At 50.4% G+C, this 22,606-nt stretch overlaps 4 protein-coding genes across 13 annotated transcripts in view; 1 reads left to right on the top strand and 3 right to left on the bottom strand.

Annotated features, from left to right (window-relative positions):
• Window positions 1-2,068, bottom strand: part of GALNS (galactosamine (N-acetyl)-6-sulfatase) — a 38,872-nt gene extending 36,804 nt beyond the window's left edge. Inside the window, exon 1 of the mRNA XM_070761810.1 lies at window positions 1,617-2,068. Within this exon, the coding sequence (XP_070617911.1) occupies window positions 1,617-1,739 (123 nt within the window). The 5' untranslated portion in view covers window positions 1,740-2,068. The remainder of the gene's footprint in view (window positions 1-1,616) is intronic.
• Window positions 2,069-2,106: 38 nt separating this feature from the next.
• TRAPPC2L (trafficking protein particle complex subunit 2L) lies at window positions 2,107-4,484 on the top strand. Its single transcript, XM_070761816.1, has 5 exons — window positions 2,107-2,217; window positions 2,319-2,491; window positions 3,255-3,342; window positions 3,431-3,510; window positions 4,323-4,484. Exons 1-5 carry the CDS (start codon window positions 2,185-2,187, stop codon window positions 4,366-4,368), a joined length of 420 nt encoding a protein of 139 aa, XP_070617917.1. The 5' UTR covers window positions 2,107-2,184; the 3' UTR covers window positions 4,369-4,484.
• Window positions 4,485-5,896: 1,412 nt separating this feature from the next.
• On the bottom strand, window positions 5,897-12,643 carry PABPN1L (PABPN1 like, cytoplasmic). The gene is made up of 8 exons (XM_070761813.1): window positions 12,379-12,643; window positions 10,396-10,567; window positions 10,058-10,163; window positions 9,788-9,855; window positions 9,299-9,405; window positions 8,722-8,809; window positions 7,979-8,126; window positions 5,897-7,465 (listed from the first exon to the last, which is right to left on the bottom strand). Exons 1-8 carry the CDS (start codon window positions 12,396-12,398, stop codon window positions 7,269-7,271), a joined length of 906 nt encoding a protein of 301 aa, XP_070617914.1. The 5' UTR covers window positions 12,399-12,643; the 3' UTR covers window positions 5,897-7,268.
• A 6,514-nt stretch (window positions 12,644-19,157) lies between these two features.
• The window catches only part of CBFA2T3 (CBFA2/RUNX1 partner transcriptional co-repressor 3), a 65,247-nt gene continuing 61,798 nt past the window's right edge, over window positions 19,158-22,606 (bottom strand). For 7 of the 10 annotated variants that reach the window (XM_070761795.1, XM_070761794.1, XM_070761798.1 and 4 more), the window contains 3 exons: window positions 21,650-21,718; window positions 20,365-20,555; window positions 19,158-20,065 (listed from right to left, as the gene is read on the bottom strand). In XM_070761795.1, the coding sequence (XP_070617896.1) occupies window positions 19,736-20,065; window positions 20,365-20,555; window positions 21,650-21,718 (590 nt within the window). In that variant the 3' untranslated portion in view covers window positions 19,158-19,735. The remainder of the gene's footprint in view (window positions 20,066-20,364; window positions 20,556-21,649; window positions 21,719-22,606) is intronic. The other 3 variants (XM_070761796.1, XM_070761790.1, XM_070761792.1) reach the window with 1 other exon arrangement.

The raw sequence follows: 22,606 nt of genomic DNA, 5'->3' as shown, positions 1-22,606 counted from the left end.
GTGCCAGGCCTGGCTTTTCTATGCTGGCACCTGCAGCTCACCCTCTTAGCCAGACTTCATCTACAACTTTTTTTTTTAATGACACACACATACAAAAATAATAAAAAGAGGAAAAAATGAGAACTTCTTTGTTGTACAGAAAAATAGGCAAAACAACAGGAGCCTTCTTCTAAGGAATACACATGCACGTGTACACACCAACAATTTCCAGCAACAAAAACAGAGCATTAAAATAGCTTACTAAATAAAGAGGCCCATTAGGAATTTTTTTGCTAATAGTTCAGTCAGCAGAAAAGTGGAATAATTTGCTTAAAGTGGTTGATGAATCATAATCACAGGAACAGATCAAAAGCCCCAGAGCTGAGTTCTAAAGTCGGTATACACATTGTGAGTCCTTTTCCCAAAACGGAGAGGCAGCCATCAATCACAGCAGATTCCAGCCTAGGGAAACTCCTGGGTCTCTCACATCGAGGGCCCAGATCCCAGTCCTCCTCCAGACAGTTCAAGTGAGGTGCTGAGAGAAGAAGACAGCCTCAATCCCAGGGAGGCCATCCCATGACCCTGGTCAAAGCTCAACTGAAATACTACTCAGAATGCAGGAAGTGTGTAATGGGAGAAAGTTCACATTATCATAATGAAACCAATTAAACAGAGTAACAACTTTTGGGATCCTGGTCTGCCAAAGTAGTGTAGTAGAATATGTGGTAGACTCATTTTGGAAGAAATGAGTGGCATAGGAATTTAATAAACAGACTCGATATTTCTTCAAAAATCTGGAAGTATCCACAGAGATTGACCGGCCCATAAAGATTTTCAAGCTAACAAAAAACTTAAACTTATCCCTGGCAGAAAGAGACAGGAAACCACCGGAAACCTTGAATGCAAGAATTTCAAGACTGCACATCAGACTAAAAAAAAAAAAGGCAAAGAGGATCCCAGACACTCAGGGAAATTCAGCTCAGTTAAGAAGACCCTATAGCACAAGGTTTCCCAACCTTGGCAACTTGAAGATATCTGGACTTCAACTCCCAGAATTCCCCAGCCAGCATTCGCTGGGAGTTGAAGTCCAGATATCTTCAAGTTGCCAAGGTTGGGAAACAATGCTATAGCACAATTCACCACCCATGGGTGGACAGGACCTGCCCTTTGCAATTCCCAAGAGCTGCATTCAATGGAAAGGGGTGGTTTCTTTCTCTCCTCCACTGAAGAACCCTCGGGGAGATTTTCAGGCGCTTCCGTTGATCTCCCATTTGCTGTAAGGGCTGAAAAGGTGGGCGAGGGGGGGGGGGAGACTCGGCTCCTGGGCATGTGGAGGCTCTGACCTGGCAAACTTAAGCCCAGGAAGCCGAGTCCTGCCAAGGCCCAGGAACTCGGATCTCTGAAAGTGAACTGGGTGGTTTTGAAAAGAGGCCACCAGGAGATCCCAGGGAAATCGGATGGAACTCCTGAGAGCCGGCTAGTCATGCAACAAGAGCCTTCCCGCCTGGGCGCCTGTCCGGGGCTTCCCGGAGCCCACCTGGGCCGGACGCCGGGGGGCTCTTTCCCTCTGGCCCCTCCAGCCAACTGCGCGCCCCCCTCCTCAGCCCCCTTGCCCGGGAGGCGGCGCCTGCGCTCACGTCGTCCATCAGCAGCAGGATCAGGTTGGGCGCCGCGGGGGTCCCGGAGAGGTTGGCGGCCGCCCCCAGGCGCCCCCAAAGGGCCAGTCCCCAAAGGACCAAAGCCAGGGGCTGCGTCTCCATGGCAACGCCCAGGCTGAGCCGCCCCGTCGAGGGTCCGAAAAAGCCCAGCGCAAAGCGGAAGGGAGCGGCCAGGCACTCTGTCTTCCGGCTCCCCGTCGAAGGTGAGGGCTAAAGCCAACCGGGGGGGGGGGGGAGCGCTCCTTGGCGGCTGCGGGGAAAGGCCCCCTCCGTTCGGGAAGCCGCCTCCTTGTAGGCGCCGAGCCGCTGGCGGAGCTTTAAAGCGCGCGTGGGATGAGTAAAGCCAGCCTTGCCCCCCCCAAGCCCCGCACGGGAACTTTCGAAGAGAAGCCGGAAGTGTCAAGCTGCCAGGAAACGCTTTCTGCTTCTTCGAGGTTTCGCGGGAGGCGGGCCAAGCCCGCAGGTGGAGCGCGACGCGATTGGTAGGTCGCCGGCCACGTGGGCAGAAGTGAGGGCAGAGGAAGCTCGCCGCCCGCCCGCAGCCAGGATGGCGGTGTGCATCGCGGTGATCGCCAAGGAGGTGGGCGCCGGAGGGGAGGGGGAGGCCGGCGAGGTGGGGGAGATGTCCGCCCGAGGGGCTCCATCCTCCACCTCCCTCTGACCGCCTCGCTCCCCCGCCAGAACTACCCCCTCTACATCAAGAGCATCCCCACCGAGAACGAGCTGAAGTTCCATTACACGGTGCACACCTCGCTGGACGTGGTGGACGAGAAGGTCTCGGCGCTGGGGAAGGCGCTGGTGGACCAGCGGGAGCTCTACCTCGGCCTCCTCTACCCCACCGAGGACTACAAGGTGTATCCTTGCCGGGGTGGGGGTGGGGAGGGGGAGCTGGCCCTTTAAGGTCGCCTTCTCCACACCGGGCAGTGGCCGATGGGGCGGGGGGGGGGGGCTGATACTCCTGCTGGGGAATTCTGGGAGCTGAAGTCCACCCAAGTTTGAAAAACATGCTTAAAGGCATTGCTTAAGATAGATGTTGCAAACAGGGGCCTCCTCTGGTACTTAACCCTCCATCTAGTTTGAGGCTCAGGTTGTCAGAACTGGACTGCACAAGGCCAAGGGACCCCTGGACCACAACCCAATAGGGGGGGGGGGTGTCTTCTCTGTCTTTCTTTCCTGGTCTGTCTAGTAATCATTTCTCATCCTTCCTATCATCTTTTTCCTCCCACTTAGGACTGTATGACTGTAACTTGTTGCTTGTATCCTAAGATTTTTATTAATATTGATTGTTTCTTCATTGCTTATTTGACCCCTATGACCATCATTAAGTGTTGTACCTCTTGATTCTTGACAAATGTCTTTTTCTTTTATGTACGCTGAGAGCATCTGCACCAAGACAAATCCCTTGTGTGTCCAATCACACTTGGCCCAAAAAATTCTATTCTATTCTAATCAGACTTTTGCAGCCACTCTCTCTCCTAGTCCTGCCAATATGTGGCTGAGTGGCAGATCAAACCCCAATCTGATCTCTGGCACCACTGGATAAATGACCAAGAGACCCAGGGATGGGAGACCAGCCTCCCGTCTCCAAAAGTCTCTGTCCCTTAACCAGCCAAGCAGCTATGGCTACGTGACCAATTCCAAAGTCAAGTTTGTGATGGTGGTGGACTCTTCCAACACGGCGCTCCGAGACAATGAAATCCGTAGTGTAAGTCTGAGGCATCTCCCAGAATCCTCTCTGGGGACGTAGAAGCCCTGGTGTGATTAAACATATAGCGGACGTGGTTTCTTTGCAGATGTTCAGGAAGTTGCATAACTCGTATACAGATGTCATGTGTAACCCCTTTTACAATCCTGGAGACCAAATTCAATCCAGGTGAGTTTCTCAACCTCAACTACTTGCAAGAGGGTGGACCTGGACTCCTGGAATCCCCCAGCCAGCCAATTGAATTGGTAGTGAAGCATGAAGCCTGGGTAGACTCAGGAAGACAGCCGGAGGGTCCGAGGTGTCTGTCAGGGAGCCCAAATGCTGACAGTGGGGGGAGCAGGGGAGGAGGCAATAACAGCCTTTTACAAACCCAGGGATTCGTTCGTTGAATAATGAATTGTTCATTCAAATTGTTCCATTCAATTGTTCATTCAAAGTAAGTAACTAAGTTGCTTACTTTGGCCTTAGTAGATGACCAGAAGGCCTGAATGAAGCCCAACTGGTTTGTATCCTAGATCGTATGGCATAATAGTGCAAGTGATGCAGTTCCCTGCTTGCTACCTGTTTGCTAAATTGAGGAGACTTCAATGGAGCAGAACAGGGGTATTAATGAGGGGGATGTTTTGCATACAGAGCTACTGGTTTTGCTTAGTCTGCTGCAAAGCACAGGTGTGTTTTGGGTGTTCTGGGCTGGTACCGACTTGGGCTGTTTCGCTCTGTCTATGGACCCCAAGGGAAGAATATGGAAAAAGCCGAGGAAAGAGGACAGCTGGGGAGGGAAAGGAAGCTGCTGGGTTCCGCAGGTGGGATAGTGGGATGGTTGGTGCCGGCAAAGCAGAAGGTTGACTAGCAGGGGAGAACTGCCCTTCTTGGACTCCTAAATTAACTCATTTCTCAGGTTGGGCTGGGCAGGGTGACCCGTTTCTGCTTTAAAAGCTTCCTCTCTCTCTTCCTCTCTCTCTCTCTCTCTCCATTTCAAGGGCCTTTGATAACATGGTGATGTCCATGATGGTCCAGGTTTGCTGAAGGTGCTGCCTCTTCTACCAGCTCCTTAGGATGACAAGGCCTACCCTGCACTGAGTTGTTTCGTGTTCTTCTGTCCGTTGCTGTTATTTCCTTAAAATAAACTCCTTTGCTCAGTCCGTCTGAAGTGTTTGCACATCTACTCTAACTCCCAGAATAATAGAAGGGACCTTGGAGGACCTCTAGTCCAACCTCTTGCTTCAGCCAGGAGAACCTGTACCTAGAGGTAGCTGTCACAAAATGTAACAACCAGGTTGTCCAGAACTGAAAATGTAAATGCGCGCGGCATCCAAAACGCGATTTTATATATAGGACGGGATAGTGGGTGGGCCCAACCATTTCGTCCGAACCAGCCGCAGCCCACCTCTGCCTGTACCATTCCATCCAAATGGTTGTCCTAGAAGAGGGGAGGGGCTGGGATTGAGAAATCCCCATCATAAGACTTTGGAGTGAGTTTACAGTGAAACCTATGAACAGCCTGGCCGAGGGTCCATTCCCAAGCTAGCTAAGACATTTTGCTGCCAGAAACGAAGGGTCTCCGTTTGAGGGCCAGAATGGGATACCCTGTGCTTTCCCTTTAATGACTGTGTTTATATGAGAATAACACATTTGGAAGGGACCTCGGAGGTCTTCTAGTCCACCCCTGCTCAGGCAGGAAACCTTATACTATTTCAGACTAATGTCCAATCGCTCCTTAAAAACCTTCAGTGTTGGGGCATCTACAACTTCCGGAGGCAAATTGTTTCACTCATTCATTGTTCTCACTGCCAGGAAATTCCTCCTTAAAATCCTTTTCAGTGCCTTTTCACATGGTGAGTTAGGATGTCAGGAAGCTAAGCTAATTCTTGCTTTTTGCTAAGCCTTCTCTTTAATAATAAAATATGAATTGTTCTATTGCTGTTGTGTGAGCCACCCTGAGTCTATGGAGAGGGGCGGCCTACAAATCTAATCTATCTATCTATCTATCTATCTATCTATCTATCTATCTATCTATCTATCTATCTATCTATCTATCTATCTATCTAAACAACAACAAAGCCACATGGCAAATGCCACCCCCAATTTACACTGGAGTGAATATGCAAAGGCTGCTGTTTGCCCAGCTCAGCGCTGAAGAGTCCTTTCACCTAAGCAGTGCCGGTTGGTGAGCCTATGGGGGAGGGTCTTCTCTGTGGCAGCCCCGGCTCTTTGGAACCAACTACCTCCCCATGTCCGTACTGCTCCCTCCCTACTGGCTTTCCAAAAAGCCTCGAAAACTGACCTGGCTCTGCCGGAAGGCCGTGAATACCTTAGTCCCAGCCCAATCATGGCTCGATTAGTAAGTGTGAGTGTATGATTGTATTTGTTAGTTTAAGGTTTTTAAAAAATTAATATCTTAATGGGCTTTTATTGCTATTAATATTTTACTTAACTTTGTACTGTATTGTTTTATTGGTATAAGCCATGAGTCCCGCGGGATTGGGTGGCATATAAGTCAAATAAATAAATAAACGTACAAACGAAGATGCCGGAGACATCTGCAGGCAGCCACTGTGGTTGTAAAGCTTAATTTTCACTAGCAGAACCATTTATTTTTTAAAAAATATAAATGTCTTACAACATGGAACTTTATAATAAACTACATATCTTATTCATCAATACATTCCTTTTAATATAACCCTCCTTTTTCATTCTGCTTATTTCAACCTCTGTCAATCCCCAGGAAATTGCCCTGTGTAAGATGCCCAGCCTTGTCTGCCCTGGCACTTCCAGGTCAGCTTCACAGGGTCTAACCAGGAGGCCTTCCCCCCACTTCCTTAAATGCTTTCAGCAAATCACTTGCAAAAATGAATATATATTTTTTTAACATGGTAAAACTTGCATCTGATGTCTCCAGTGCTGAAAGAGAAAACTTTTGAGGCACAATTTACAGATCTGAGGATAAATTATTTTTCTTTTCTTTTTTTGTCTGCTGCAAGAAGACTAGGGGGAAAGATCACTTCAATAAAATGTGAACTTGACTCGCCTATTTTGACAACATTCACAAGTTGCTATGCTGACCTTTCTTATAAATTCCACAATGGATTAAAGATAAAAGGTTCTGTTGGGCACCAAAAGCTGCATGGCCAGCAGTAATTAATGTACCAGGTTGTGCTGGGGTAAAAAGTGTGCAAAACAAGATTGCAGCAGGTGAATAGTAAAAATTCCTTTATACTTATTTTGAAGAAACTTAATTTAAATTAGTTTAAAATGAGGAGCAGGGCCTTTTGGAATACAGGGGCCTGCAATAAATCCCTGGAAATCCAAGACTCGCTCCTGTCCTCCCAGCTGGCCTTGCCTTTTGCAGAAAATCCCTTTTGCTAGCAAGTCTTCACAACCCCTTCACAGCCACACAAGGGAGGGGCATTTTAAATGCAGGATGACTGCAGAAAAGCAGGGCAGATGTGCTCTTCCACACCCCTATTGGCCAGTCCCTTGTATACTACACATACACACAAACACTTGTTCACAAATCATAAAGGCTGCTTGTGTGACTGCCTAATGGGATGCAGAAAGACCCCAAATTTGCAAAAGGAGAGAACTGGATGGTTTTGCATCCCATCTCCCGCAAACCCACCCAATTTTTAGTGATTTTTAAGAAGGGGCCTTTGAAGGTGGAGGCAGGTGAATTCGGGTTCTGCAACAGGGCAGGCTGGTTAACTAGGTTTTCGATGGGAATGCCCCCATCCCGCTGACCTTCTCATTATGGCTCAAATTAAGGACTTTAAGCGTCCAGGGAAAAGAGAATGGCAGCCTCTACTTCCCCCACCCCAATATAATAGCATGTAGTTGCTGAAGAAAGAGAAAGAATCCAGGCCCTTCCAAGAAAAAAATGATGCACCTTCTCCCAAGCCAGTTGGGTGTCCTCCTGGCTTCTTTGCCATTCACTGATTTGATTGTCCAGGGAGAAGAAGGCAAGCTGCTCTCTGGACAAACAGGGCAAATGGCTGACAAGTGACAACAAGTACAGATAGGCTTCCTCCTCTTCTCCCTTCTGAATTCCTCCCGGTGGCGAGTCCCTCGAGGTGCCTCCTTTGCCAGCTAGTAAGGTGTGTACCAGGCAGGTATCTTCCCACGGCCCCTGCAGACGAGAGTGGGTGCACAAGAGGCTCCGGTCATCATTTCATCACCCCCCCCCTTTAGTCTTCTGCACCCTAGTCGCCTGCATCTTCACCCCCAGTGCAGAATAACAATTTGGGGAAGATCTCCACAGTCTGCTTGCTTGTAGCGCTAACCCCCCAGGGACAGGGAGGTGGGTTTCCAATCCTCCCTGAGGATCTAGGGAGGCTTAACCACTGCCCCATATTGACAGAAGCAGAAATAAAGTTCGGACTTCTGCAAGACTGAGATGGCAACTTAAAACTAAGGGGGCAGAGAAGAACAAGCTAGAGGAACAAAAGAAAAAGCAGCAATGTTTAAACGTTGCTGCAATTTGTAGCCAGATGAGAACTTTGGGTTTCCTTCAAACACAGAGATGTAATGGAGTCAGGATTCAGCCTCCTCTCCCTCCAGAAGGGCAGTTTCCCAGAAAGGCTGCCATGCTGCCCACTCACCTGACTCCCCCCCCCCCCCTCCCCCCCTGCCCCCCCCCCACCCCCGCCCCCCCCCAGCCCCCCCTGGAACGCTGCCCTCCGCAGAAGCTGCCAGGACGAGGGAGGGGGTCCCCGTCCTCGGAAGCGCCCCCTGGAACCACCGCGGTCTGTGGAGCTGATCCCTGGAAAGTTGGTTCTTTTGGGCAGCACCTGGTGCCAAAACAACACGGACCCAAGGAAGCAGGTGTGAACATGTGGGCAATGAAAAATAGTTGCACCGCAGCTCATTGGAAGGGAAATTAAAGTTGGCCAACGTACCAGCATTATGTGCCAGCATTACACACCAAAGACGGTTGGGTGGCAGGTGGTGCAGCTGCATCATGTTGTGGAAACCAAGCCATCCCTTTCAGACATAACACTTTCTCTGCACAAGGCATGCAGCCTGAATCCTCCCACTGTCTCTTGTCACACTGAGCTTATGGGTTAGTGTTACAGCGCTGAAGGCATCTGCTTGAGTTACCAGCCTTGAATTTATCTGCCCAGCTGGGCTTCCAAAATTTCCAGGAAGGGCACTAAGTATTTTGCATGTGTTCTGCAGACATGTTCTCTGATGAGCCACTCAAGGGTAGAGGAACTATGATGATGACAGAAGTTCAACTTGGATGGCAACTTTTGAGAGAGAGTAACCAGGATCTCCAGAGAACTTTCAAGCAGGAATGAGGGGTCAGAGATATCCTCTATCCACCAACAACTCCTACTAATAGTAGGATCCTGCACCAGGACAGCCCCCCCCCATGGGACTGACCTTGATGATACGACCTCTGAAGGTGCCTTCGTCCAGTTCCATGGCTGCTTTGAGAGAGCTCTGGTCAGCAAATTCTACGTAGGCATACCTGCAAGAAGAGAAGATGCCAAATAAAAACAAATGAATAGAACCCTATTTATTTATTTTATTTATTCGATTTTTATGCCGCCCTTCTCCTTAGACTCAGGGCGGCTTACAACATGTTAGCAATAGCACTTTTTAACAGAGCCACCAGCCTCTTGCCCCCACAATCTGGGCCCTCATTTGACCCATCTCGGAAGGATGGAAGGCTGAGTCAACCTTGAGCCAGTGATGAGATTTGAACTGCTGACCTGCAGATCTACAGTCAGCTTCAGTGGCCTGCAGTACAGCACTCTACCTGCTGCGCCACCCTGGCTCATTAATATTTTATGTCGTAAACTACCTGGGCTCGTTGGATATGAGATCAGTGGCAAATAAATTTGATTGATAAGATAGATGATAGGAAACAAAGGCCCAGGACCAACCTGGGTAGGTGGCCCCTTCCTTCCTAAACCACTCTCCCCCCACCCTTTCCCCATAACAACCAGTCACTTGCCCTTTTGGGTGGCCTGAGAACTTGTCACAAAGGATAGTCACTCGGTTGATGTGTCCACAGCTGTTGAAGTAGGACTCCAGTTCTTCGGCGGTCCCTCCATAATCTACCTGTGAAGACCACGCTCATGACCTCTGCTGCCCCTTGGTTGACAGCCCTGCAGCCTCAGCCCCCAGGACGGTCAAATGGTTTATAGACCCAAGGCAACTGGGAGTAAATTCCCACCAGCACAGGATCTAAGACCTGCCTCCTATCACAGGGAGAAAGTAAAAGCCCAAAGATTTATAGGGTGTACTTAACAGAGCTGGTAAACAGGCAGCCCACTTACTACTCCGCATTAGCCCTGTAGTCTCCTGGCTAATGTAACACCGCCAGACTCTAAATGAATGAATCACTGGGAGAAAGTCAAGGAAAGGGAGCCCGTCTCAAACGGAAGCCCACTCTTCATGACAGGTTCTGGCACATATGATTCAACCCCTCCTTCTTTCTTACATTTCCCACGTAGATCGAGCGCTGGTCAGCCTCCACTTTCTTGTCGTTTACTCTCGGTAACAGAAGATCTGCACAAGGAAGACAATTCTAGGAGTCAGGGTGGGGCCTCCTTTGCCAGCCTTTCCAGCCCAACGCCCTCCCGTTGCCAGACTTTGATGATGGCAATTTGAGGAGTTGCAACCCCCCCCACGCTGTTATTTCTGACAGGTTTATTTCTTGAAACCTCAGATCAGAGCAGCACCTGAGGAAGGGTCCAGGGACAAGCCATACCTGGGTCTGAACTCACAAGGAGGGACTTGGCTTGGTTCTGCAGCTCCTGCAGCCATTCATCGTCCTTCTCCATTTCACGGACTTTGGCTTTGATGGCCTCCAGCTCCTTCACCCCAAGGGAAGCCAAAGTAGAGATGGAACCTGAGAAGGACCCTCCCTCTTCCCCAGGCACAGAGCTCTCTCTGGAAATGGCCCTTCCCAGCCCTCCCATGGCGCTGGTTTTCCCAAATTCCAGCATTTTCCTCCTGGCAAGAAGTGGAGGCCTGCCCGCAGCCCCTGACATAGGCAGAGGTCAGCCAGGTCTTGAGGAGGCCATGCAAGAGGAGTGTGAGACTCACGGGGTCTTCTGCCTGCGGGGCCTCCTGGTGGGCCCCTTCCACGGGAGTCAAGGCCGGACCTCCTTCCATCTTTTTCTGCCAAGCAGAAATCTCAGCTGCATCCCAGGGAGAACGGTCGGTGTCGGTAGCAGGGGGATGGCACCACCAGGATCCGGACTCAAGGAAGGGATGGCTTGGGGAAAGACACAACGCCAAGGTTAGGCACGTTGGCTGCCTCGGTGGGATATTTCCCTTTTCCCTGGCCTTGACAGAGCTGTGTTCCTCCTCTCCCCACCCATACTCTCCCCCTCTTTGGCTTCTGTTCTCCATGGGACCCTCACCTCACGTCCAACTGAGGGTCTGGCATCAGTGACTGAAGGGAAGTCTCCTGTGCCCCTTCTCAGGCAAGGTCTAGTCCCTGGGAAGGACAAGCCTTCCAAATGTGGGGGTTTATTGAGAAGGCTTTATCACAGGGACGTGTGCTTTCTTCGGGTGCTGAAATAATGCACGTGCGGGCTATTGCACACGTGTGCATGCCCACACCCATATTCAATGCCCCTCCACGTGCCCATAGTCGCTCATTTTTCACCCTTCCCAGGCACCAGAGGCTTTCATGGAGCTTGGGGAGGGCAAAAACCGCCCCGAGTCTTCGGAGAGGGGCGGCATACAAATCCAAATAATAAATAATAAATAAAAACACCCTCTGCTGCCCTCTGGTGGCCGGAAACGCCCCCCCCCCCCCAGAGCCCCCGTGCGAGCCACAAATGAGCTGGCAGGTGCCCACATGGGTGATGGAGCTGAGCTAGGGCAATGGCTTGCGTGCCAGCAGATACGGCTCCATGTGCCACCCGTGCCACCCGTGCCTTAGTTTGCCATCACGGCTTTATCAGATGCAACCGATCGTAGCTTTTGCTTTTCCATGAGGAAGTCATTTCTATAAAGATCCAGCCATCTAATCTGTAAAACCCAAAATCAAAGTTTTCCATCTTTCCCACATCAACCCTTTCTGGCCTCCGGAGTCAAAGCTCCTTTTTCCCCCCCTCCCCTCCCTCGCTTTTCTCCCCCCCCCCCGCCTCACTGTCCTCTTCTTTACTTTTGTATTTTACAATACTTTGCAACTTAATAAAATATGGTTCTGGAGAAGGCTGTATCAGGCGCCACACTTCCACAAAGTGTGCGGAATCCACACGATCACGGCAGCAACTACTCTGCCGGGGCTCAGTCGGTTCAAGCTGGCCTTGCAGACGAGCCAAGAGACCGTGGGAGACTCTTCCCTTCTTCCCCTGTGACCACTCCTGACCTCCCCTCCAGAAATATCTTCTTGGCTCCCTGCCTGCAAATTGCTGGGGGATGGAGTAAGACCCAGCTTATCCTGTGGGAGGGCCAAGGAGGAAAGCTGGGCTTAAGGACCGCTCGTTTTTGAATGCATGTCCACAACGGCTACGTTGCTAGTTCAGATGCGGCTTTGAGAGCCTAACGGTGGGAGGGCCACACTTCAAGCTCTCCAGGAAGGTCGGCTGTAGAGCCTCCACATGATGCACTCCGGGAGGTATCCCCTTGAGATGAGCAAGACTTGCTCAGGCAAATGTAGAGCTTCCTTGTAGAAGCAAACTCTATCTGAGCTCTACACACAAACACACATCGGTGCAAAATATTCAAGCCTGTCCCCTCCTAAGCAGTTCTGTTTGCCTCTAAGAGCAAAACACACTAACTGCAATCCATTAATGTTACTCTTTCAGGACATTCCAAGTTGGTGGGCATTGGCTGAAGTCATGATTTTACTAAGCCATGGCTTGTGTGTATGGCTTGTAACCACTAAACCTTCGTTTTTATGCCCCAACAGTTTCCAAAAGCAACAAGCCACCATGTTTTCAGAGTGAGCCAACATCCAAACTTCTAGGATTCTACCATGAAGGACTCTCTAAAATTACAAAATTGAAACCCTTGGAGAGGAGAAATAATGTTCCTGCAAACAAGGAAGCCCAGCCTACAGTCTTATCTTACCTTGCCCCGAGTCCAAACATGATTTCTCAGACCTTTTTGGCAGCAAGCCCTTGCCCGGTTTTCCCCACCTATCAAGGCTAGGCAAATTTGAAAGAAGCAACAGCTGGGGCAGAACGCTGGAGCTCCATTTGATCTCTTTAACAGCCAATCAGATGCAGCATTTCATCCAGGAGGTGAGGAGGGGGCTAAACTAGCAGGAGGGGAAGAGCAAATGAACACCCTCCGTCTTAACCTGAACAGGGGGGCTGTTATTCCTATCAATTACAAAAAGGTTTTATTTTTTCCCAACAAATAATGCATCATCAATAACAGTGAATCATCTGTGTAGATCATTTTAAACCAAAACCTTTTCTTTTACCACTGTTTTCTTAATATATAAACAACTCAACTTTTTACAATTCAATTAAATTTCTCCTCTATCAAAATCTTTCCCTTTCATTTTATTTCACTCATATCCCTTTTCATTTATATTCACTTTCTATCCAATGATAAAAACTCTCCTGTATATCCTGGTACTCTGATTCTTCTTTCCCTTGGATTCCCATTGTTAATCTGTTCATTTCTGCACATTCCAGTATTTTCTTAATTATCTCTCCTTTTGTAGGGATTTTACCTGCTTTCCAATTTTGCGCAAATACGATTCTCGCTGCAGTTATTATAATATAAAATTTGCTTACTATATTTCCTTGATAAAATACCCAACATGAACAGTTCTTGTTTTAGTTCAATATGTTGCTGTGTCATCTTGTCTTGTCACTTTCAAATTTCTGCCCAATAATTTCTTGCTTCTGCACATGTCCCCCACATATGATAATATGATGGCATTGTCTGGTGGGATTTCTAATGTTTAATTGATTTATCTTTAAACATTTTTGCCAATCTTTCCAATGACATCTATAGAATATATAGATTCTCCTTATATGCTGTTGCCATTGTTAATTTATAATTTCTTTCCCATAATTGCTGCCATTTATCATATACCCAATTTTTTTTGCCCATGCTATCATTTATTGCTAAGTAAATAACTATACATTTTTTAAATCATTCTCTCCTCTGTTCCAGTGAGTATTTCATCCACTTCTATCCTTTCCAAATAAAAACCAAATAGTTCAGCACCTTTTTCGTATCTTGCTTGTATCTGCAGTTGTGTATACCAAGCCATATCAGTCCCTTGTTCTTCTAATTCGCGGGTGGGGTGTTCCTGCATCTCCAATCAAACACTTGGTCTCGCACATCCAGGATCTCTTATCTCCTGCAGGGCTTCAGTGCCTGGACTTGTAGGGCTAAGCCCTAAGATGGCTAGTTTGAGTTTGGCTTAGCGTGCTGGGTGAAAGGAGACTTCCACCCTCTTATGCTGACTATTTAGAGCAGTGGTTCTCAACCTGGGGGTCGGGACCCCCCTGAGGGTCGAATGACCATTTCACAGGGGTCGGCTGAGACCATAGGAAAAGACAAATTTCCCCTGGTGTTAGGAACTAAAGCTTCTCTTCTGGCGCCTTGGAACATATTTTTACAATCCAACCAATCAGGCATTTACAGTGGGGGTGTCCCTCCGACCTTCCTGCCAATCAGCTTCAAGCTCTGTTGGGAGAATTGGCTCTAGGCTTATAATTGGGGGTCACCACAACATGAAGAACTATATTAAGGGGTGGCGGCATTAGAAAGGTTGAGAACCACTGATTTAGAGCCTCTTGGTACCTTTCTCAACCCAAGGTGCTGGCCTGAGAATCTAAGCGTACCCCGAGGTCATTCTTTCTTTCTTTCTTTCTTTCTTTCTTTCTTTCTTTCTTTCTTTCTTTCTTTCTTTCTTTCATTTATTCAAATTTTTATGCCGCCCTTCTCCTTAGACTCAGGGCGGCTTACAACATGTTAGCAATAGCACTTTTGAACAGAGCCAGCCTCTTGCCCCCACAATCCGGGTCCTCAATTTACCCACCTTGGAAGGATGGAAGGCTGAGTCAACCTTGAGCCGGTGATGAGATTTGAACTGCTGACCTGCAGATCTATCAGTCAGCTTCAGTGGCCTGCAGTACAGCACTCTACCTGCTGTGCCACCTCGGCTCTGTTCTGCTGCAATGTGCAAATGGGCTTTTGGAGATGCAGAAGAAATGGACACAGTTGCCTGATATTAAACCATCTTTATTACACAGATACAGAGTTAAGAACAGACATAACCTGGATCATAAAGTTTACATCTTCCACGGGTCAAACATACAGTACATTTAGAGAAAGCAGGAAACCACAAGGGAAAAGGGGGGGGGAGGAGAGCATGCCAAGAGAAGGGCCCCCGAACCCAACCCTTCTACCACTTAGTCATTTCCCTGGAATGGCCACAGAAACCCATAAACACTGGGGTGGGGGCATGGGGGGGGAGGAAGAGGGGACCTGGGTTCTCTTTTGCTTTGAATTGGATTCGCTTAGATTTCTATGATTTTCCTCTTCTGAGACATCATTACAGGCATTCGCACACGCTCCCATCTTGCTCGGTACAAGCAATGTCCCTCCTCCTCCCCAAACCCTTTGATTCAAGTATTGCACAGTTCTATGCGCGATTCGCTTGCTGGGCACCCTGAGAACAGGGCTTCTCCTCTGCCCTGGGGGGGCTGGGGGCTCCTTTCTGCCCTATAACTGGAAACCCCTGAACCTTTTGGCAGAGATGCTCGAGGCCTGGGACAAGACCCAGGGAAATGTGCCACCTCTCTGGCCCGAATCCAGCGTGCTTTCCCGCCAGGGAGATAGATGGCTTTGAGGGGCTGGCCAGCTTGAAAGGCAAACGAAGGAGCACTTTGGTTCTCCAGAATTGCTGGGCTGAGCTCCCCGTCCTCAAGAGCAGTGTTTCCCAATCTTGGCCACTTGAAGATATCTGGACTTCAACTCCCAGAATTCCCCAGCCAGCATTCGGGGAGTTGAAGTCCAAATATCTTCAAGTGGTCAAGGTTGGGAAACACTGCTCTTGAAGAAATGAGCAAGAGCCACGGAGAAGGACTGGGATCCTGTTCTCCACCCCTGATCCTGAACCAGAGCTCTGGGCTGGGGGAGGAGGGGGGGGGCAGAGGTCTACGTCAGGATGGGTGATGGATTGGTTTCCAGCTGATGAGTTTCAGCAAAGTCTTTAAAGCTCGGTTGGTGCTGCTGGGATTATTTTTCCACCAGCTGCTGTGTGTTTCTTTCCTCTTTCCCTTGCGTCCCACTCTCTGAGCAAAGGTGGGAGAGAGGAGGCCCCATCTGGTCAGAATGACACAGCCGTGGTGGCCATCTGCAGAGCCCTCGCATGGGAAGAGCATCTGTTTTCCAGAAAATGGGGATGTGACCTCAGGCCGCTCCCACCGGCCTCTGGAAAAGCTCCTTCCTTCAGGACAAGCCAGCATGCTCTTCCCACATCAGGTTCTCACACGCTGGTGGCATCCCCATGGCCCCCTTGACCCCGAAGACCCAACAGATCCTTTTCCTTCCCATTTGCTCTACAGGCAAAAGGAGCCGGTCACCCAGGACCAGCAGGGGAGACCTAGGCCTGCCTTACATGAGGGCTCCTTCCTGCCATTGGACCAACCTGACAATTAAGCCCACAAATTAAGAATGGCCCTGTTGGATCACACCACTAGTGACCCTCGGGGAGAAGGGAGGCCCATCTTCAGGCTCTTCCCAGGACAAAAGACCACCTTCCTAGCAGAGAAGGATTAAGAGACGGACGGCTGCAAAGAAGGGAATTCAAGGGCATGGTAAGCTGACCAAGCATGGAAAGATGAGACCTCTGTCCCGAGAGCTGGGAACTTCCATTATGTGGAAGCATTGCCTGGTGCAGAAAGAAGGAAGCAAAGAAGGACGGGGACAGAACCATCAACCAGATAAAGGCGCAAAGTGTCCTTTGATAAGCAGAGCTGTGAAGTTATTGCTCAAGAACTCTACAAGAGCAACCCATCTTTGCCTCGTGTGGCACATTCAGTACCAACTGCCTCCCCTGGATCCTCCCAAAATAACCCAAATCAAAGTTGCAATATGAGCAAAGGATTCCCAGTCCTGGTTTGGCTCGTTTTTTTCAGAGATTCTCAGGAACAACGCAGCGCACAGCTCACAGATGGGTTCAACAGCCTGTCAAAATCCCTGGGAAAAGTCAACTTAGAAATAGCTGTGTGAAGTTGATCTGAGCCAGCCCAAAAGGATGTACAATTTCCCACATTTGCAAAGTGGTCTTTCCCTTGTAAAGAGGGCGCTCGGCTTTTAACTTTGCAACTGGCTTGGTTCACAACTAAGAGTTTGCAGATGGGGCTGAAGACATTGCTAGGCTGCAGCCCCAAACACCCTGGCTCAGATGAGAGCCCTCCAAATGCATTGACACTTAATTCAATTGCCACCGCGACATCGGCTGCCAATTCAGGCCATCGTGTCAAGTAAAATCTAGGCAATAACATTTTATCTGAGAATTGGGAGACTTACTTGAAACTCTGGCAGAGACATTCCCTTCTCTTCCCTGTTTGCTTTTGATTTGCACGGAAACTTAATTACCTCTTGGTATACTGTAAATTTCCAAGGATTCCTGCCTGCCTTTGGGTTCTCTCTGAGACCACGAGACAACAACACAGCCACTGAAGGCTGACACGCCAAGCAAGAGACGGATCACCCATCCCAAGATGGCCATAATCCCCTCCGCCCTTGATCCGTCGCCTCTTTGAACATCAAGATCTCAGCCAGCACAGGCTCAGGACTCCAGTGCAGGCCATGGCAGTTCAGAGCGAACCCATAATCCACATTACGCAGCTCCATCCGAGAGAGGTGAGCCCCTCGCAAGAGTGACCGTTCTGGTGAAGGAAATGCCTCCATAGGAAGCCAGGGGGGAAGAAGAGGGGGGGTGCTTGAATTTGGAGAAAACAGAACGAGTGGGAAGGAACAGCCCGAACCGGGGATATGACAGAGAAAAGCCTGCAATACTCCAGAGACCTCGGTCTCTTTCCCTGCTGGACTCTTTCCCAGGCTGGAGGGGACCCGGGGTTGTTGTGAGGGGCCATTCAGAAGTGAGGAGGGACATCAGATGAAAGCAAGAAGTATCATGGAGGGACACCAGCTCTATGGGCAGCGGCTGGAGTAATGGTAGCACCATCCCATTTGGATGACCTCTGGAGGTATTGGACTACAAGCCCAATGCTCCTCAGCCAGAAAGGCCCCCAAGAGCCCTGCAGGCCAAGCAACCGGAAGGGGAGGAAGTTGGACGAGGCTGTTTAAGGGGGATTGAAAAGATCCCTTGAGAAAACTCCAGAGTCCTGCACTTCTGGGAAAGTCCCTCTTCCCCTTCTAGTGAGCAGAGCCATGGGCCTCCCCTGGAAAATCCCACTTCCCCACCTGCTGAAAGACTATAGTGGTGGTCCACTTCCATTATTTGGCAAAATGTCTCTCCTCCTCTTCCTCACCATCCTCACCAGATATTAACAATATTTTTGGAACTTTTTGCAAAGACTATTTACATTCACATTGAAAGCACAACAGTTCTGCCCTGAACCCCTGGCTGGGCCATCTGTAAGGAGCCCCCCTCCTCCCTGCAGCCATGCCAATTCCCCCCTCCCCCTATTGCACTCCCGTCCTCAGTGCTTCGTCCAGTGATGCAAAGAATGTGACCATTGGATGCCACTCTTTCCTCCTCCCCTTCCCTCTCCTCCCCGGGCAAACAGTTGCTGGTTTCCTCCAGAAAAAGCAGGATGGACAGCGGCAACGGAAGACCAAAGGATGCAGGAGCTGCAGGAGGGAGGGAAGGGACCCCCTGCCCACCTGGGAGACCCAGTGAGAGATTCAGGAGAAGAGCCAATGAGGAGACACCGAGGCCAGGGGGACTCTGGGCCAACCTGGCACCAGGTCTTCAGAAGAGGAGAAGAAAAGAGAGGCGCCTCTTGGTTCTTCGGGTAGAAGAAGAAAACTAGAAAAAACCCCACCCTGCCTTAGAAGATGGGCAGGTGATGGACAGCAGAGGGAGGGGAGGGGGATAGAGGGGGAAAGGCCTAGACTTTCTGCCCAGGTGTCAGAATCCAACCAGCCAAGGACAGGCCGGCAGGGAGGGGTGAATGGCACACGTCTCTCTCTGGAACAGGCTGAGTGGCAGCTCTGGAACACGACTGGTTTTGAGAGATTTAGATATATAAAAGCACAAGGTTTTTTTTATAATCCACCAAGTGAGGGAGTTTATAGCCTCGTTCCCTCCTCACGCTCTCTCTCTCCTCTCTCTGCCACACGCATACACACAAGCACACCACCTCACACTCACAAAAGTGGTGGATACTTGGCTGTGTTTTTTGCTTTATTCTAGGGAGATGTCTGCGAATCCCACAGTCGCACGTCTGTCCAGGGTGTCACGGGAACAGGCCAAGGTCCGTCTGCAGCCAGGTGCCCCCCTTACCCTCCCCCCCTCCAGGAACACAAAGGAGCAGAAATTCCACCAGCCGCGGCGCCCGCAGCCTCTGCCAAACGGTGGGTAGAAGGAAGTTGTGGAAAGATGCCGGACTCCTCTGTCCACAAAACTCTAATAAATAACAGCCTCTCCATATTGAGGAAGAAGAAGAGGAAGAAGTCAGTCGAAGGAAGAAAAGTGGGGGGGGGGGGAGGAAGAAATAAACTTTGGCAGTGGAAAAAAGTTTGGATTCTTTTTTTTCTTTCTGTTTTTGGATTTCCTTTGGAGCAGAGGTGAAAATGGTATTTCTTGGCTAACTAGCAAGGTAGTTTACAGGTAAGCTTCCTTTACTTGGTTTGTGGGTAATTTTTGGGTTTTTTTTCTTTCTGTTTTACTTAAAGCCAAAGAGTTTTGATGTTTTTATTGTCTATTTTTATTTTTTTACAAAAAGGAAAAAAAAAAGGCTTGCTTTTTGTAACTGAAATCCATTCTTCCCTGCCTTCTCCTGCCCCCTTTGTCTCTCAGAAGAAGGGGCTCTCATCCTCTTTATTCCCGTGAACGCACCTCCTCCGGGCAGTAGGCGGAGGGAGCCTCGTCCTGGTTCCTTCCCTGACCCCGAGTCAAGGGGGGGGATACCTGCCGATGCCTCATCTGAGGAGGAAGAGGAGGAGAAAAAGAAAAGAAAAACAACCACCGCCGCCTTCAATTCCCCCACATCCTACGGGTGGGAAGTTGAGTCTCCCATCGTCATCACCGTCTTCGAGGCTTGGCGCTTGCCTTCACTCCATTTGAAGCCAGGATCTGAGGATTCGTGAGGATTCTGTCGTAGAGTTAGAGGTTGCTCTGGAGGTCAAACACGTGTCAGGTAGCTGAGGGTTTGCATTGGATGCAGTTTTCTGTTTTTGTTTTTTTATTCCATTTGGAGAGCCATGGTGGTAGCAGCAGCAGCAGCAGCAGCAGCAGTGATGGTTCCCTTTTGTCTCTCGCCTAGCGGGATGTGGTGTCCAGCGGCGCTGGGGTTGCCGGCGTGCCAGAGCGTGAGGCAGTGGCAGAGCCCGGGTCGCTGGAGCTGCCTCCCAGGGCCGCGCTGGGGACGGAACTGGTCACCGCCACCCCGTCTGGCTGGGCGGGAGGCCCGGGTAGCCCAACCGGGCCAGAAGAGCCTGCCCCGACGGAAGATGGGAGGCTCTGGAGGGTCTGTCCACAGACATGGTGATGCTTCTCCCAATCTTTGTGCTGGCAGAAGGACCCGCAGTAGCGCGCTGTGTTGCACCCGCTGCAGGTCTCGCTGGCCTTGCGCCCGCAGTTCCAGCAGCTCTGCAGGAGAAGGCGAAAGCACAGAGATCAGTGCGGAGCGAAAGACACGCGTGGGGGAACAAGAGGCGCTCTACTCTTCACCAGGCGCCAGACACAGGGTCCGTTTCTCCTGTGGCGGATTCACAAAGGGCTGTGGCTGTGCTCCAGGCTGTGCTCAACTCCTACAGGTTAGGACAAGGCCAAGCCACGGGGGGAGGGGGGAGCCGCGAGACCAACACACGCCTGACTCCAAGTCACGGCTGCTGGCAGCCCGCTACTCTGGCGCCCGGCTCCAGGTCAGGACTGGAGAGAGCCACTACCTCACTGGAGTCCTCCTGTTGGTTAATGACGGTCACAGCATCCTCGGAGGCTTGGCGCTTGGCTTCGGCCAGGGCCCGCTCCATCTTGGCCCGCTCCGTCGTGATCAGCTCGTGCGCCTTCCTCTCCGCGTCCGAGACTGCCTTCTGCAGCTCCGACATGGCCTGGCGCTTGACCTCGTTCACGGCTTCTTCTGAAAGGCAGAGCACAGAGCAAGGCAGAAATCAGCCAGGGCAGCGGACACCAAAGGAAGCGACACGCGGCGGCTGCTGCTCTGAAAGAAACTGGCAGCTAATTTCAGTCAAGAAGTATAAGAACCGTAGTTTAAAATAAGCACCACACTATCAAAACACGGACCCCACTGTTTCTACCCTAAACAGCTTCACCCTCTTTTATTATTTATTATTATTTATTATTATTATTTATTAAATTTGTATGCCGCCCCTTTCCGCAGACTCGAGGTGGACTCCGCAGACTCTTCCTAATTCACTCTTGCAGACCCTCCCCAGGGAGGCCGTGACAAGCAAAGCCCCCTACCCCAAGTGGCATTCACACAATAGCCCTCACCAGATGACTGACTAAGCCCTTTACACCAGGGGTCTCCAGCCTTGGCCGCTTTAAGACTTGTGGACTTCAACTCCCTTTGCTGGCTGAGGAATTCTGGGAGTTGAAGTCCGCAGGTCTTAAAGCGGCCAAGGTTGGAGACCTTGAGCTTCACCCAACTCCCACTGTATTGTGGCCTGGATTGGCCCAAGAGGCTGGCCTACAAGAAAAGGCTAACCAAGGCTAGTGCTCAACTGGCAAATCTGTTGTATACAAGGAGCCACAAGCCAGGTTTTTAACCCGCATGACGAAGGGAGCTGTGCAAATTCAGGGGCAGAATCCGTCGGGGGAAAGGGTCACCGCTAATCCCTCCTCCCGTCCTGAGGCGGCCATCCAGTCTCCCCCAGGCTTCAGCAGAGATTGCACAGCTCTGGTTCAGGATCAGGGGTGGAGAACAGGATCCCAACCCTTCTCCGTGGCTCTTGCTCATTTCCTCTTGAGCAGTGTTTCCCAACCTTGGCCACTTGAAGATATTTGGACTCCAAACCCCACTTTTAGCAAGGCTGGCCTGAATTAGAGCAATGGTAGTCAGCCCAACCCTTGACTGGGGCAAAAAGCCGTGTGTGTGTGTGTTTCCAGCGATTGTTCGTTCTATGGATTTTTGTTTTTTATTTTTGGCTTTTGCTTGGTGACGCGAGAGCCAATTTTCTACGAGAAGCATTTCCTCACGTCCCCCAAACTCACCCGCTTTCCTCCAGATTTCTTCCGGCATGTAGCCAGACAGGGGCCTGGATACAAACTCACGCTGAGCATCTGGGGAAACGGCAGAATGAGAAAAATCTGTTAAGCGTTGAACGAACCGACGGGTTATTTATTGCTTTGAACAACTCCAGTGTGGTCAAACCCGTGTTTTTGGCACCCCTGGCTGGACCCTGGAGAGTGGAGGGGTTGGACTGTACCTTCCTCTGGGGCAGCATCTGCTTTATGACTAACACCAAGAGGAGGGTGGGCACCCAAAGGCAAAGAGGGGGCAGCAAAATACCACATGGGTCTGGGCAGCAAGGACGAGGGTCCAGCTCTGTGGAGCTCAGAGGCTGCAGTGCCCAGAAGCGAAGAGGATGCCAGGGAGGATGACCAGGGCAACCCAGTGGGCAGAAGAGTAGTGCCAACAGGGGGTACTTCCCAACAGCCACACAAAGACCCCTGCCCAGGGAGTGACCCCAGGGGTTTCTGCAACCCCCTTGAAAGCCATCTCAGTTGGTGGAATACAACCAGGAGGTTTGTCCAGGACTTCTAAGACTTCATCCTAGGCTGACTAGGTTAGTCCTTGCAGTAAGCCCATCCAGTGGCTTACTTCGGTAGGTGTTAAGGTGGCTTAGCCTGGCCTCTCTGCTTGGGGGAAGGCTTGCCTTGATCTGCAAACCCAGCACTCAGTGGCTTACACAATTCCGACCACATAAAGTGGACTTTGTTTTGATCAGGTGCCCCAGGAGATGTTGAGGCTGGGAGAAGGCAGGGAAGGTTCCTCTCCACTCAGGGCAGGTGGAGGTGGGATGGCAGTCCAGGTGTCCTCTGCCCCCCCTTCTATCAACCCCCCATTCTTCTGAGAGGCCCTGGGAGGGAGGGCAGTTGGGAAGGCCCCACGGCAGGCAGAAGGAGCCCCCTTTACACCCAGGAGCCTCTTCCGAGGGTGCGGAGGGC

Source organism: Erythrolamprus reginae, chromosome 9, assembly GCF_031021105.1.
Source record: "Erythrolamprus reginae isolate rEryReg1 chromosome 9, rEryReg1.hap1, whole genome shotgun sequence".
Lineage (NCBI taxonomy): Eukaryota > Metazoa > Chordata > Lepidosauria > Squamata > Dipsadidae > Erythrolamprus > Erythrolamprus reginae.
This window is presented reverse-complemented; position numbering and strand designations above follow the sequence as displayed.

What these genes read in the sequence shown, in the direction of transcription:
- TRAPPC2L (XM_070761816.1), top strand. Translation starts at nt 2,185, where the DNA reads ATGGCGGTGTGCATCGCGGTGATCGCCAAGGAG. An exon ending in CCCACCGAGGACTACAAGGT is followed by an intron (nt 2,492 to 3,254) that starts GTATCCTTGCCG and finishes CCAGCCAAGCAG; the next exon opens with CTATGGCTACGTGACCAATT. An exon ending in GAGACAATGAAATCCGTAGT is followed by an intron (nt 3,343 to 3,430) that starts GTAAGTCTGAGG and finishes GTTTCTTTGCAG; the next exon opens with ATGTTCAGGAAGTTGCATAA.
- PABPN1L (XM_070761813.1), bottom strand. Translation starts at nt 12,398, where the DNA reads ATGTTTGGACTCGGGGCAAG. An exon ending in ATGTTTGGACTCGGGGCAAG is followed by an intron (nt 10,568 to 12,378) that starts GTAAGATAAGAC and finishes TCTTTCCCCAAG; the next exon opens with CCATCCCTTCCTTGAGTCCG. An exon ending in CCTTGTGAGTTCAGACCCAG is followed by an intron (nt 9,856 to 10,057) that starts GTATGGCTTGTC and finishes TTCCTTGTGCAG; the next exon opens with ATCTTCTGTTACCGAGAGTA.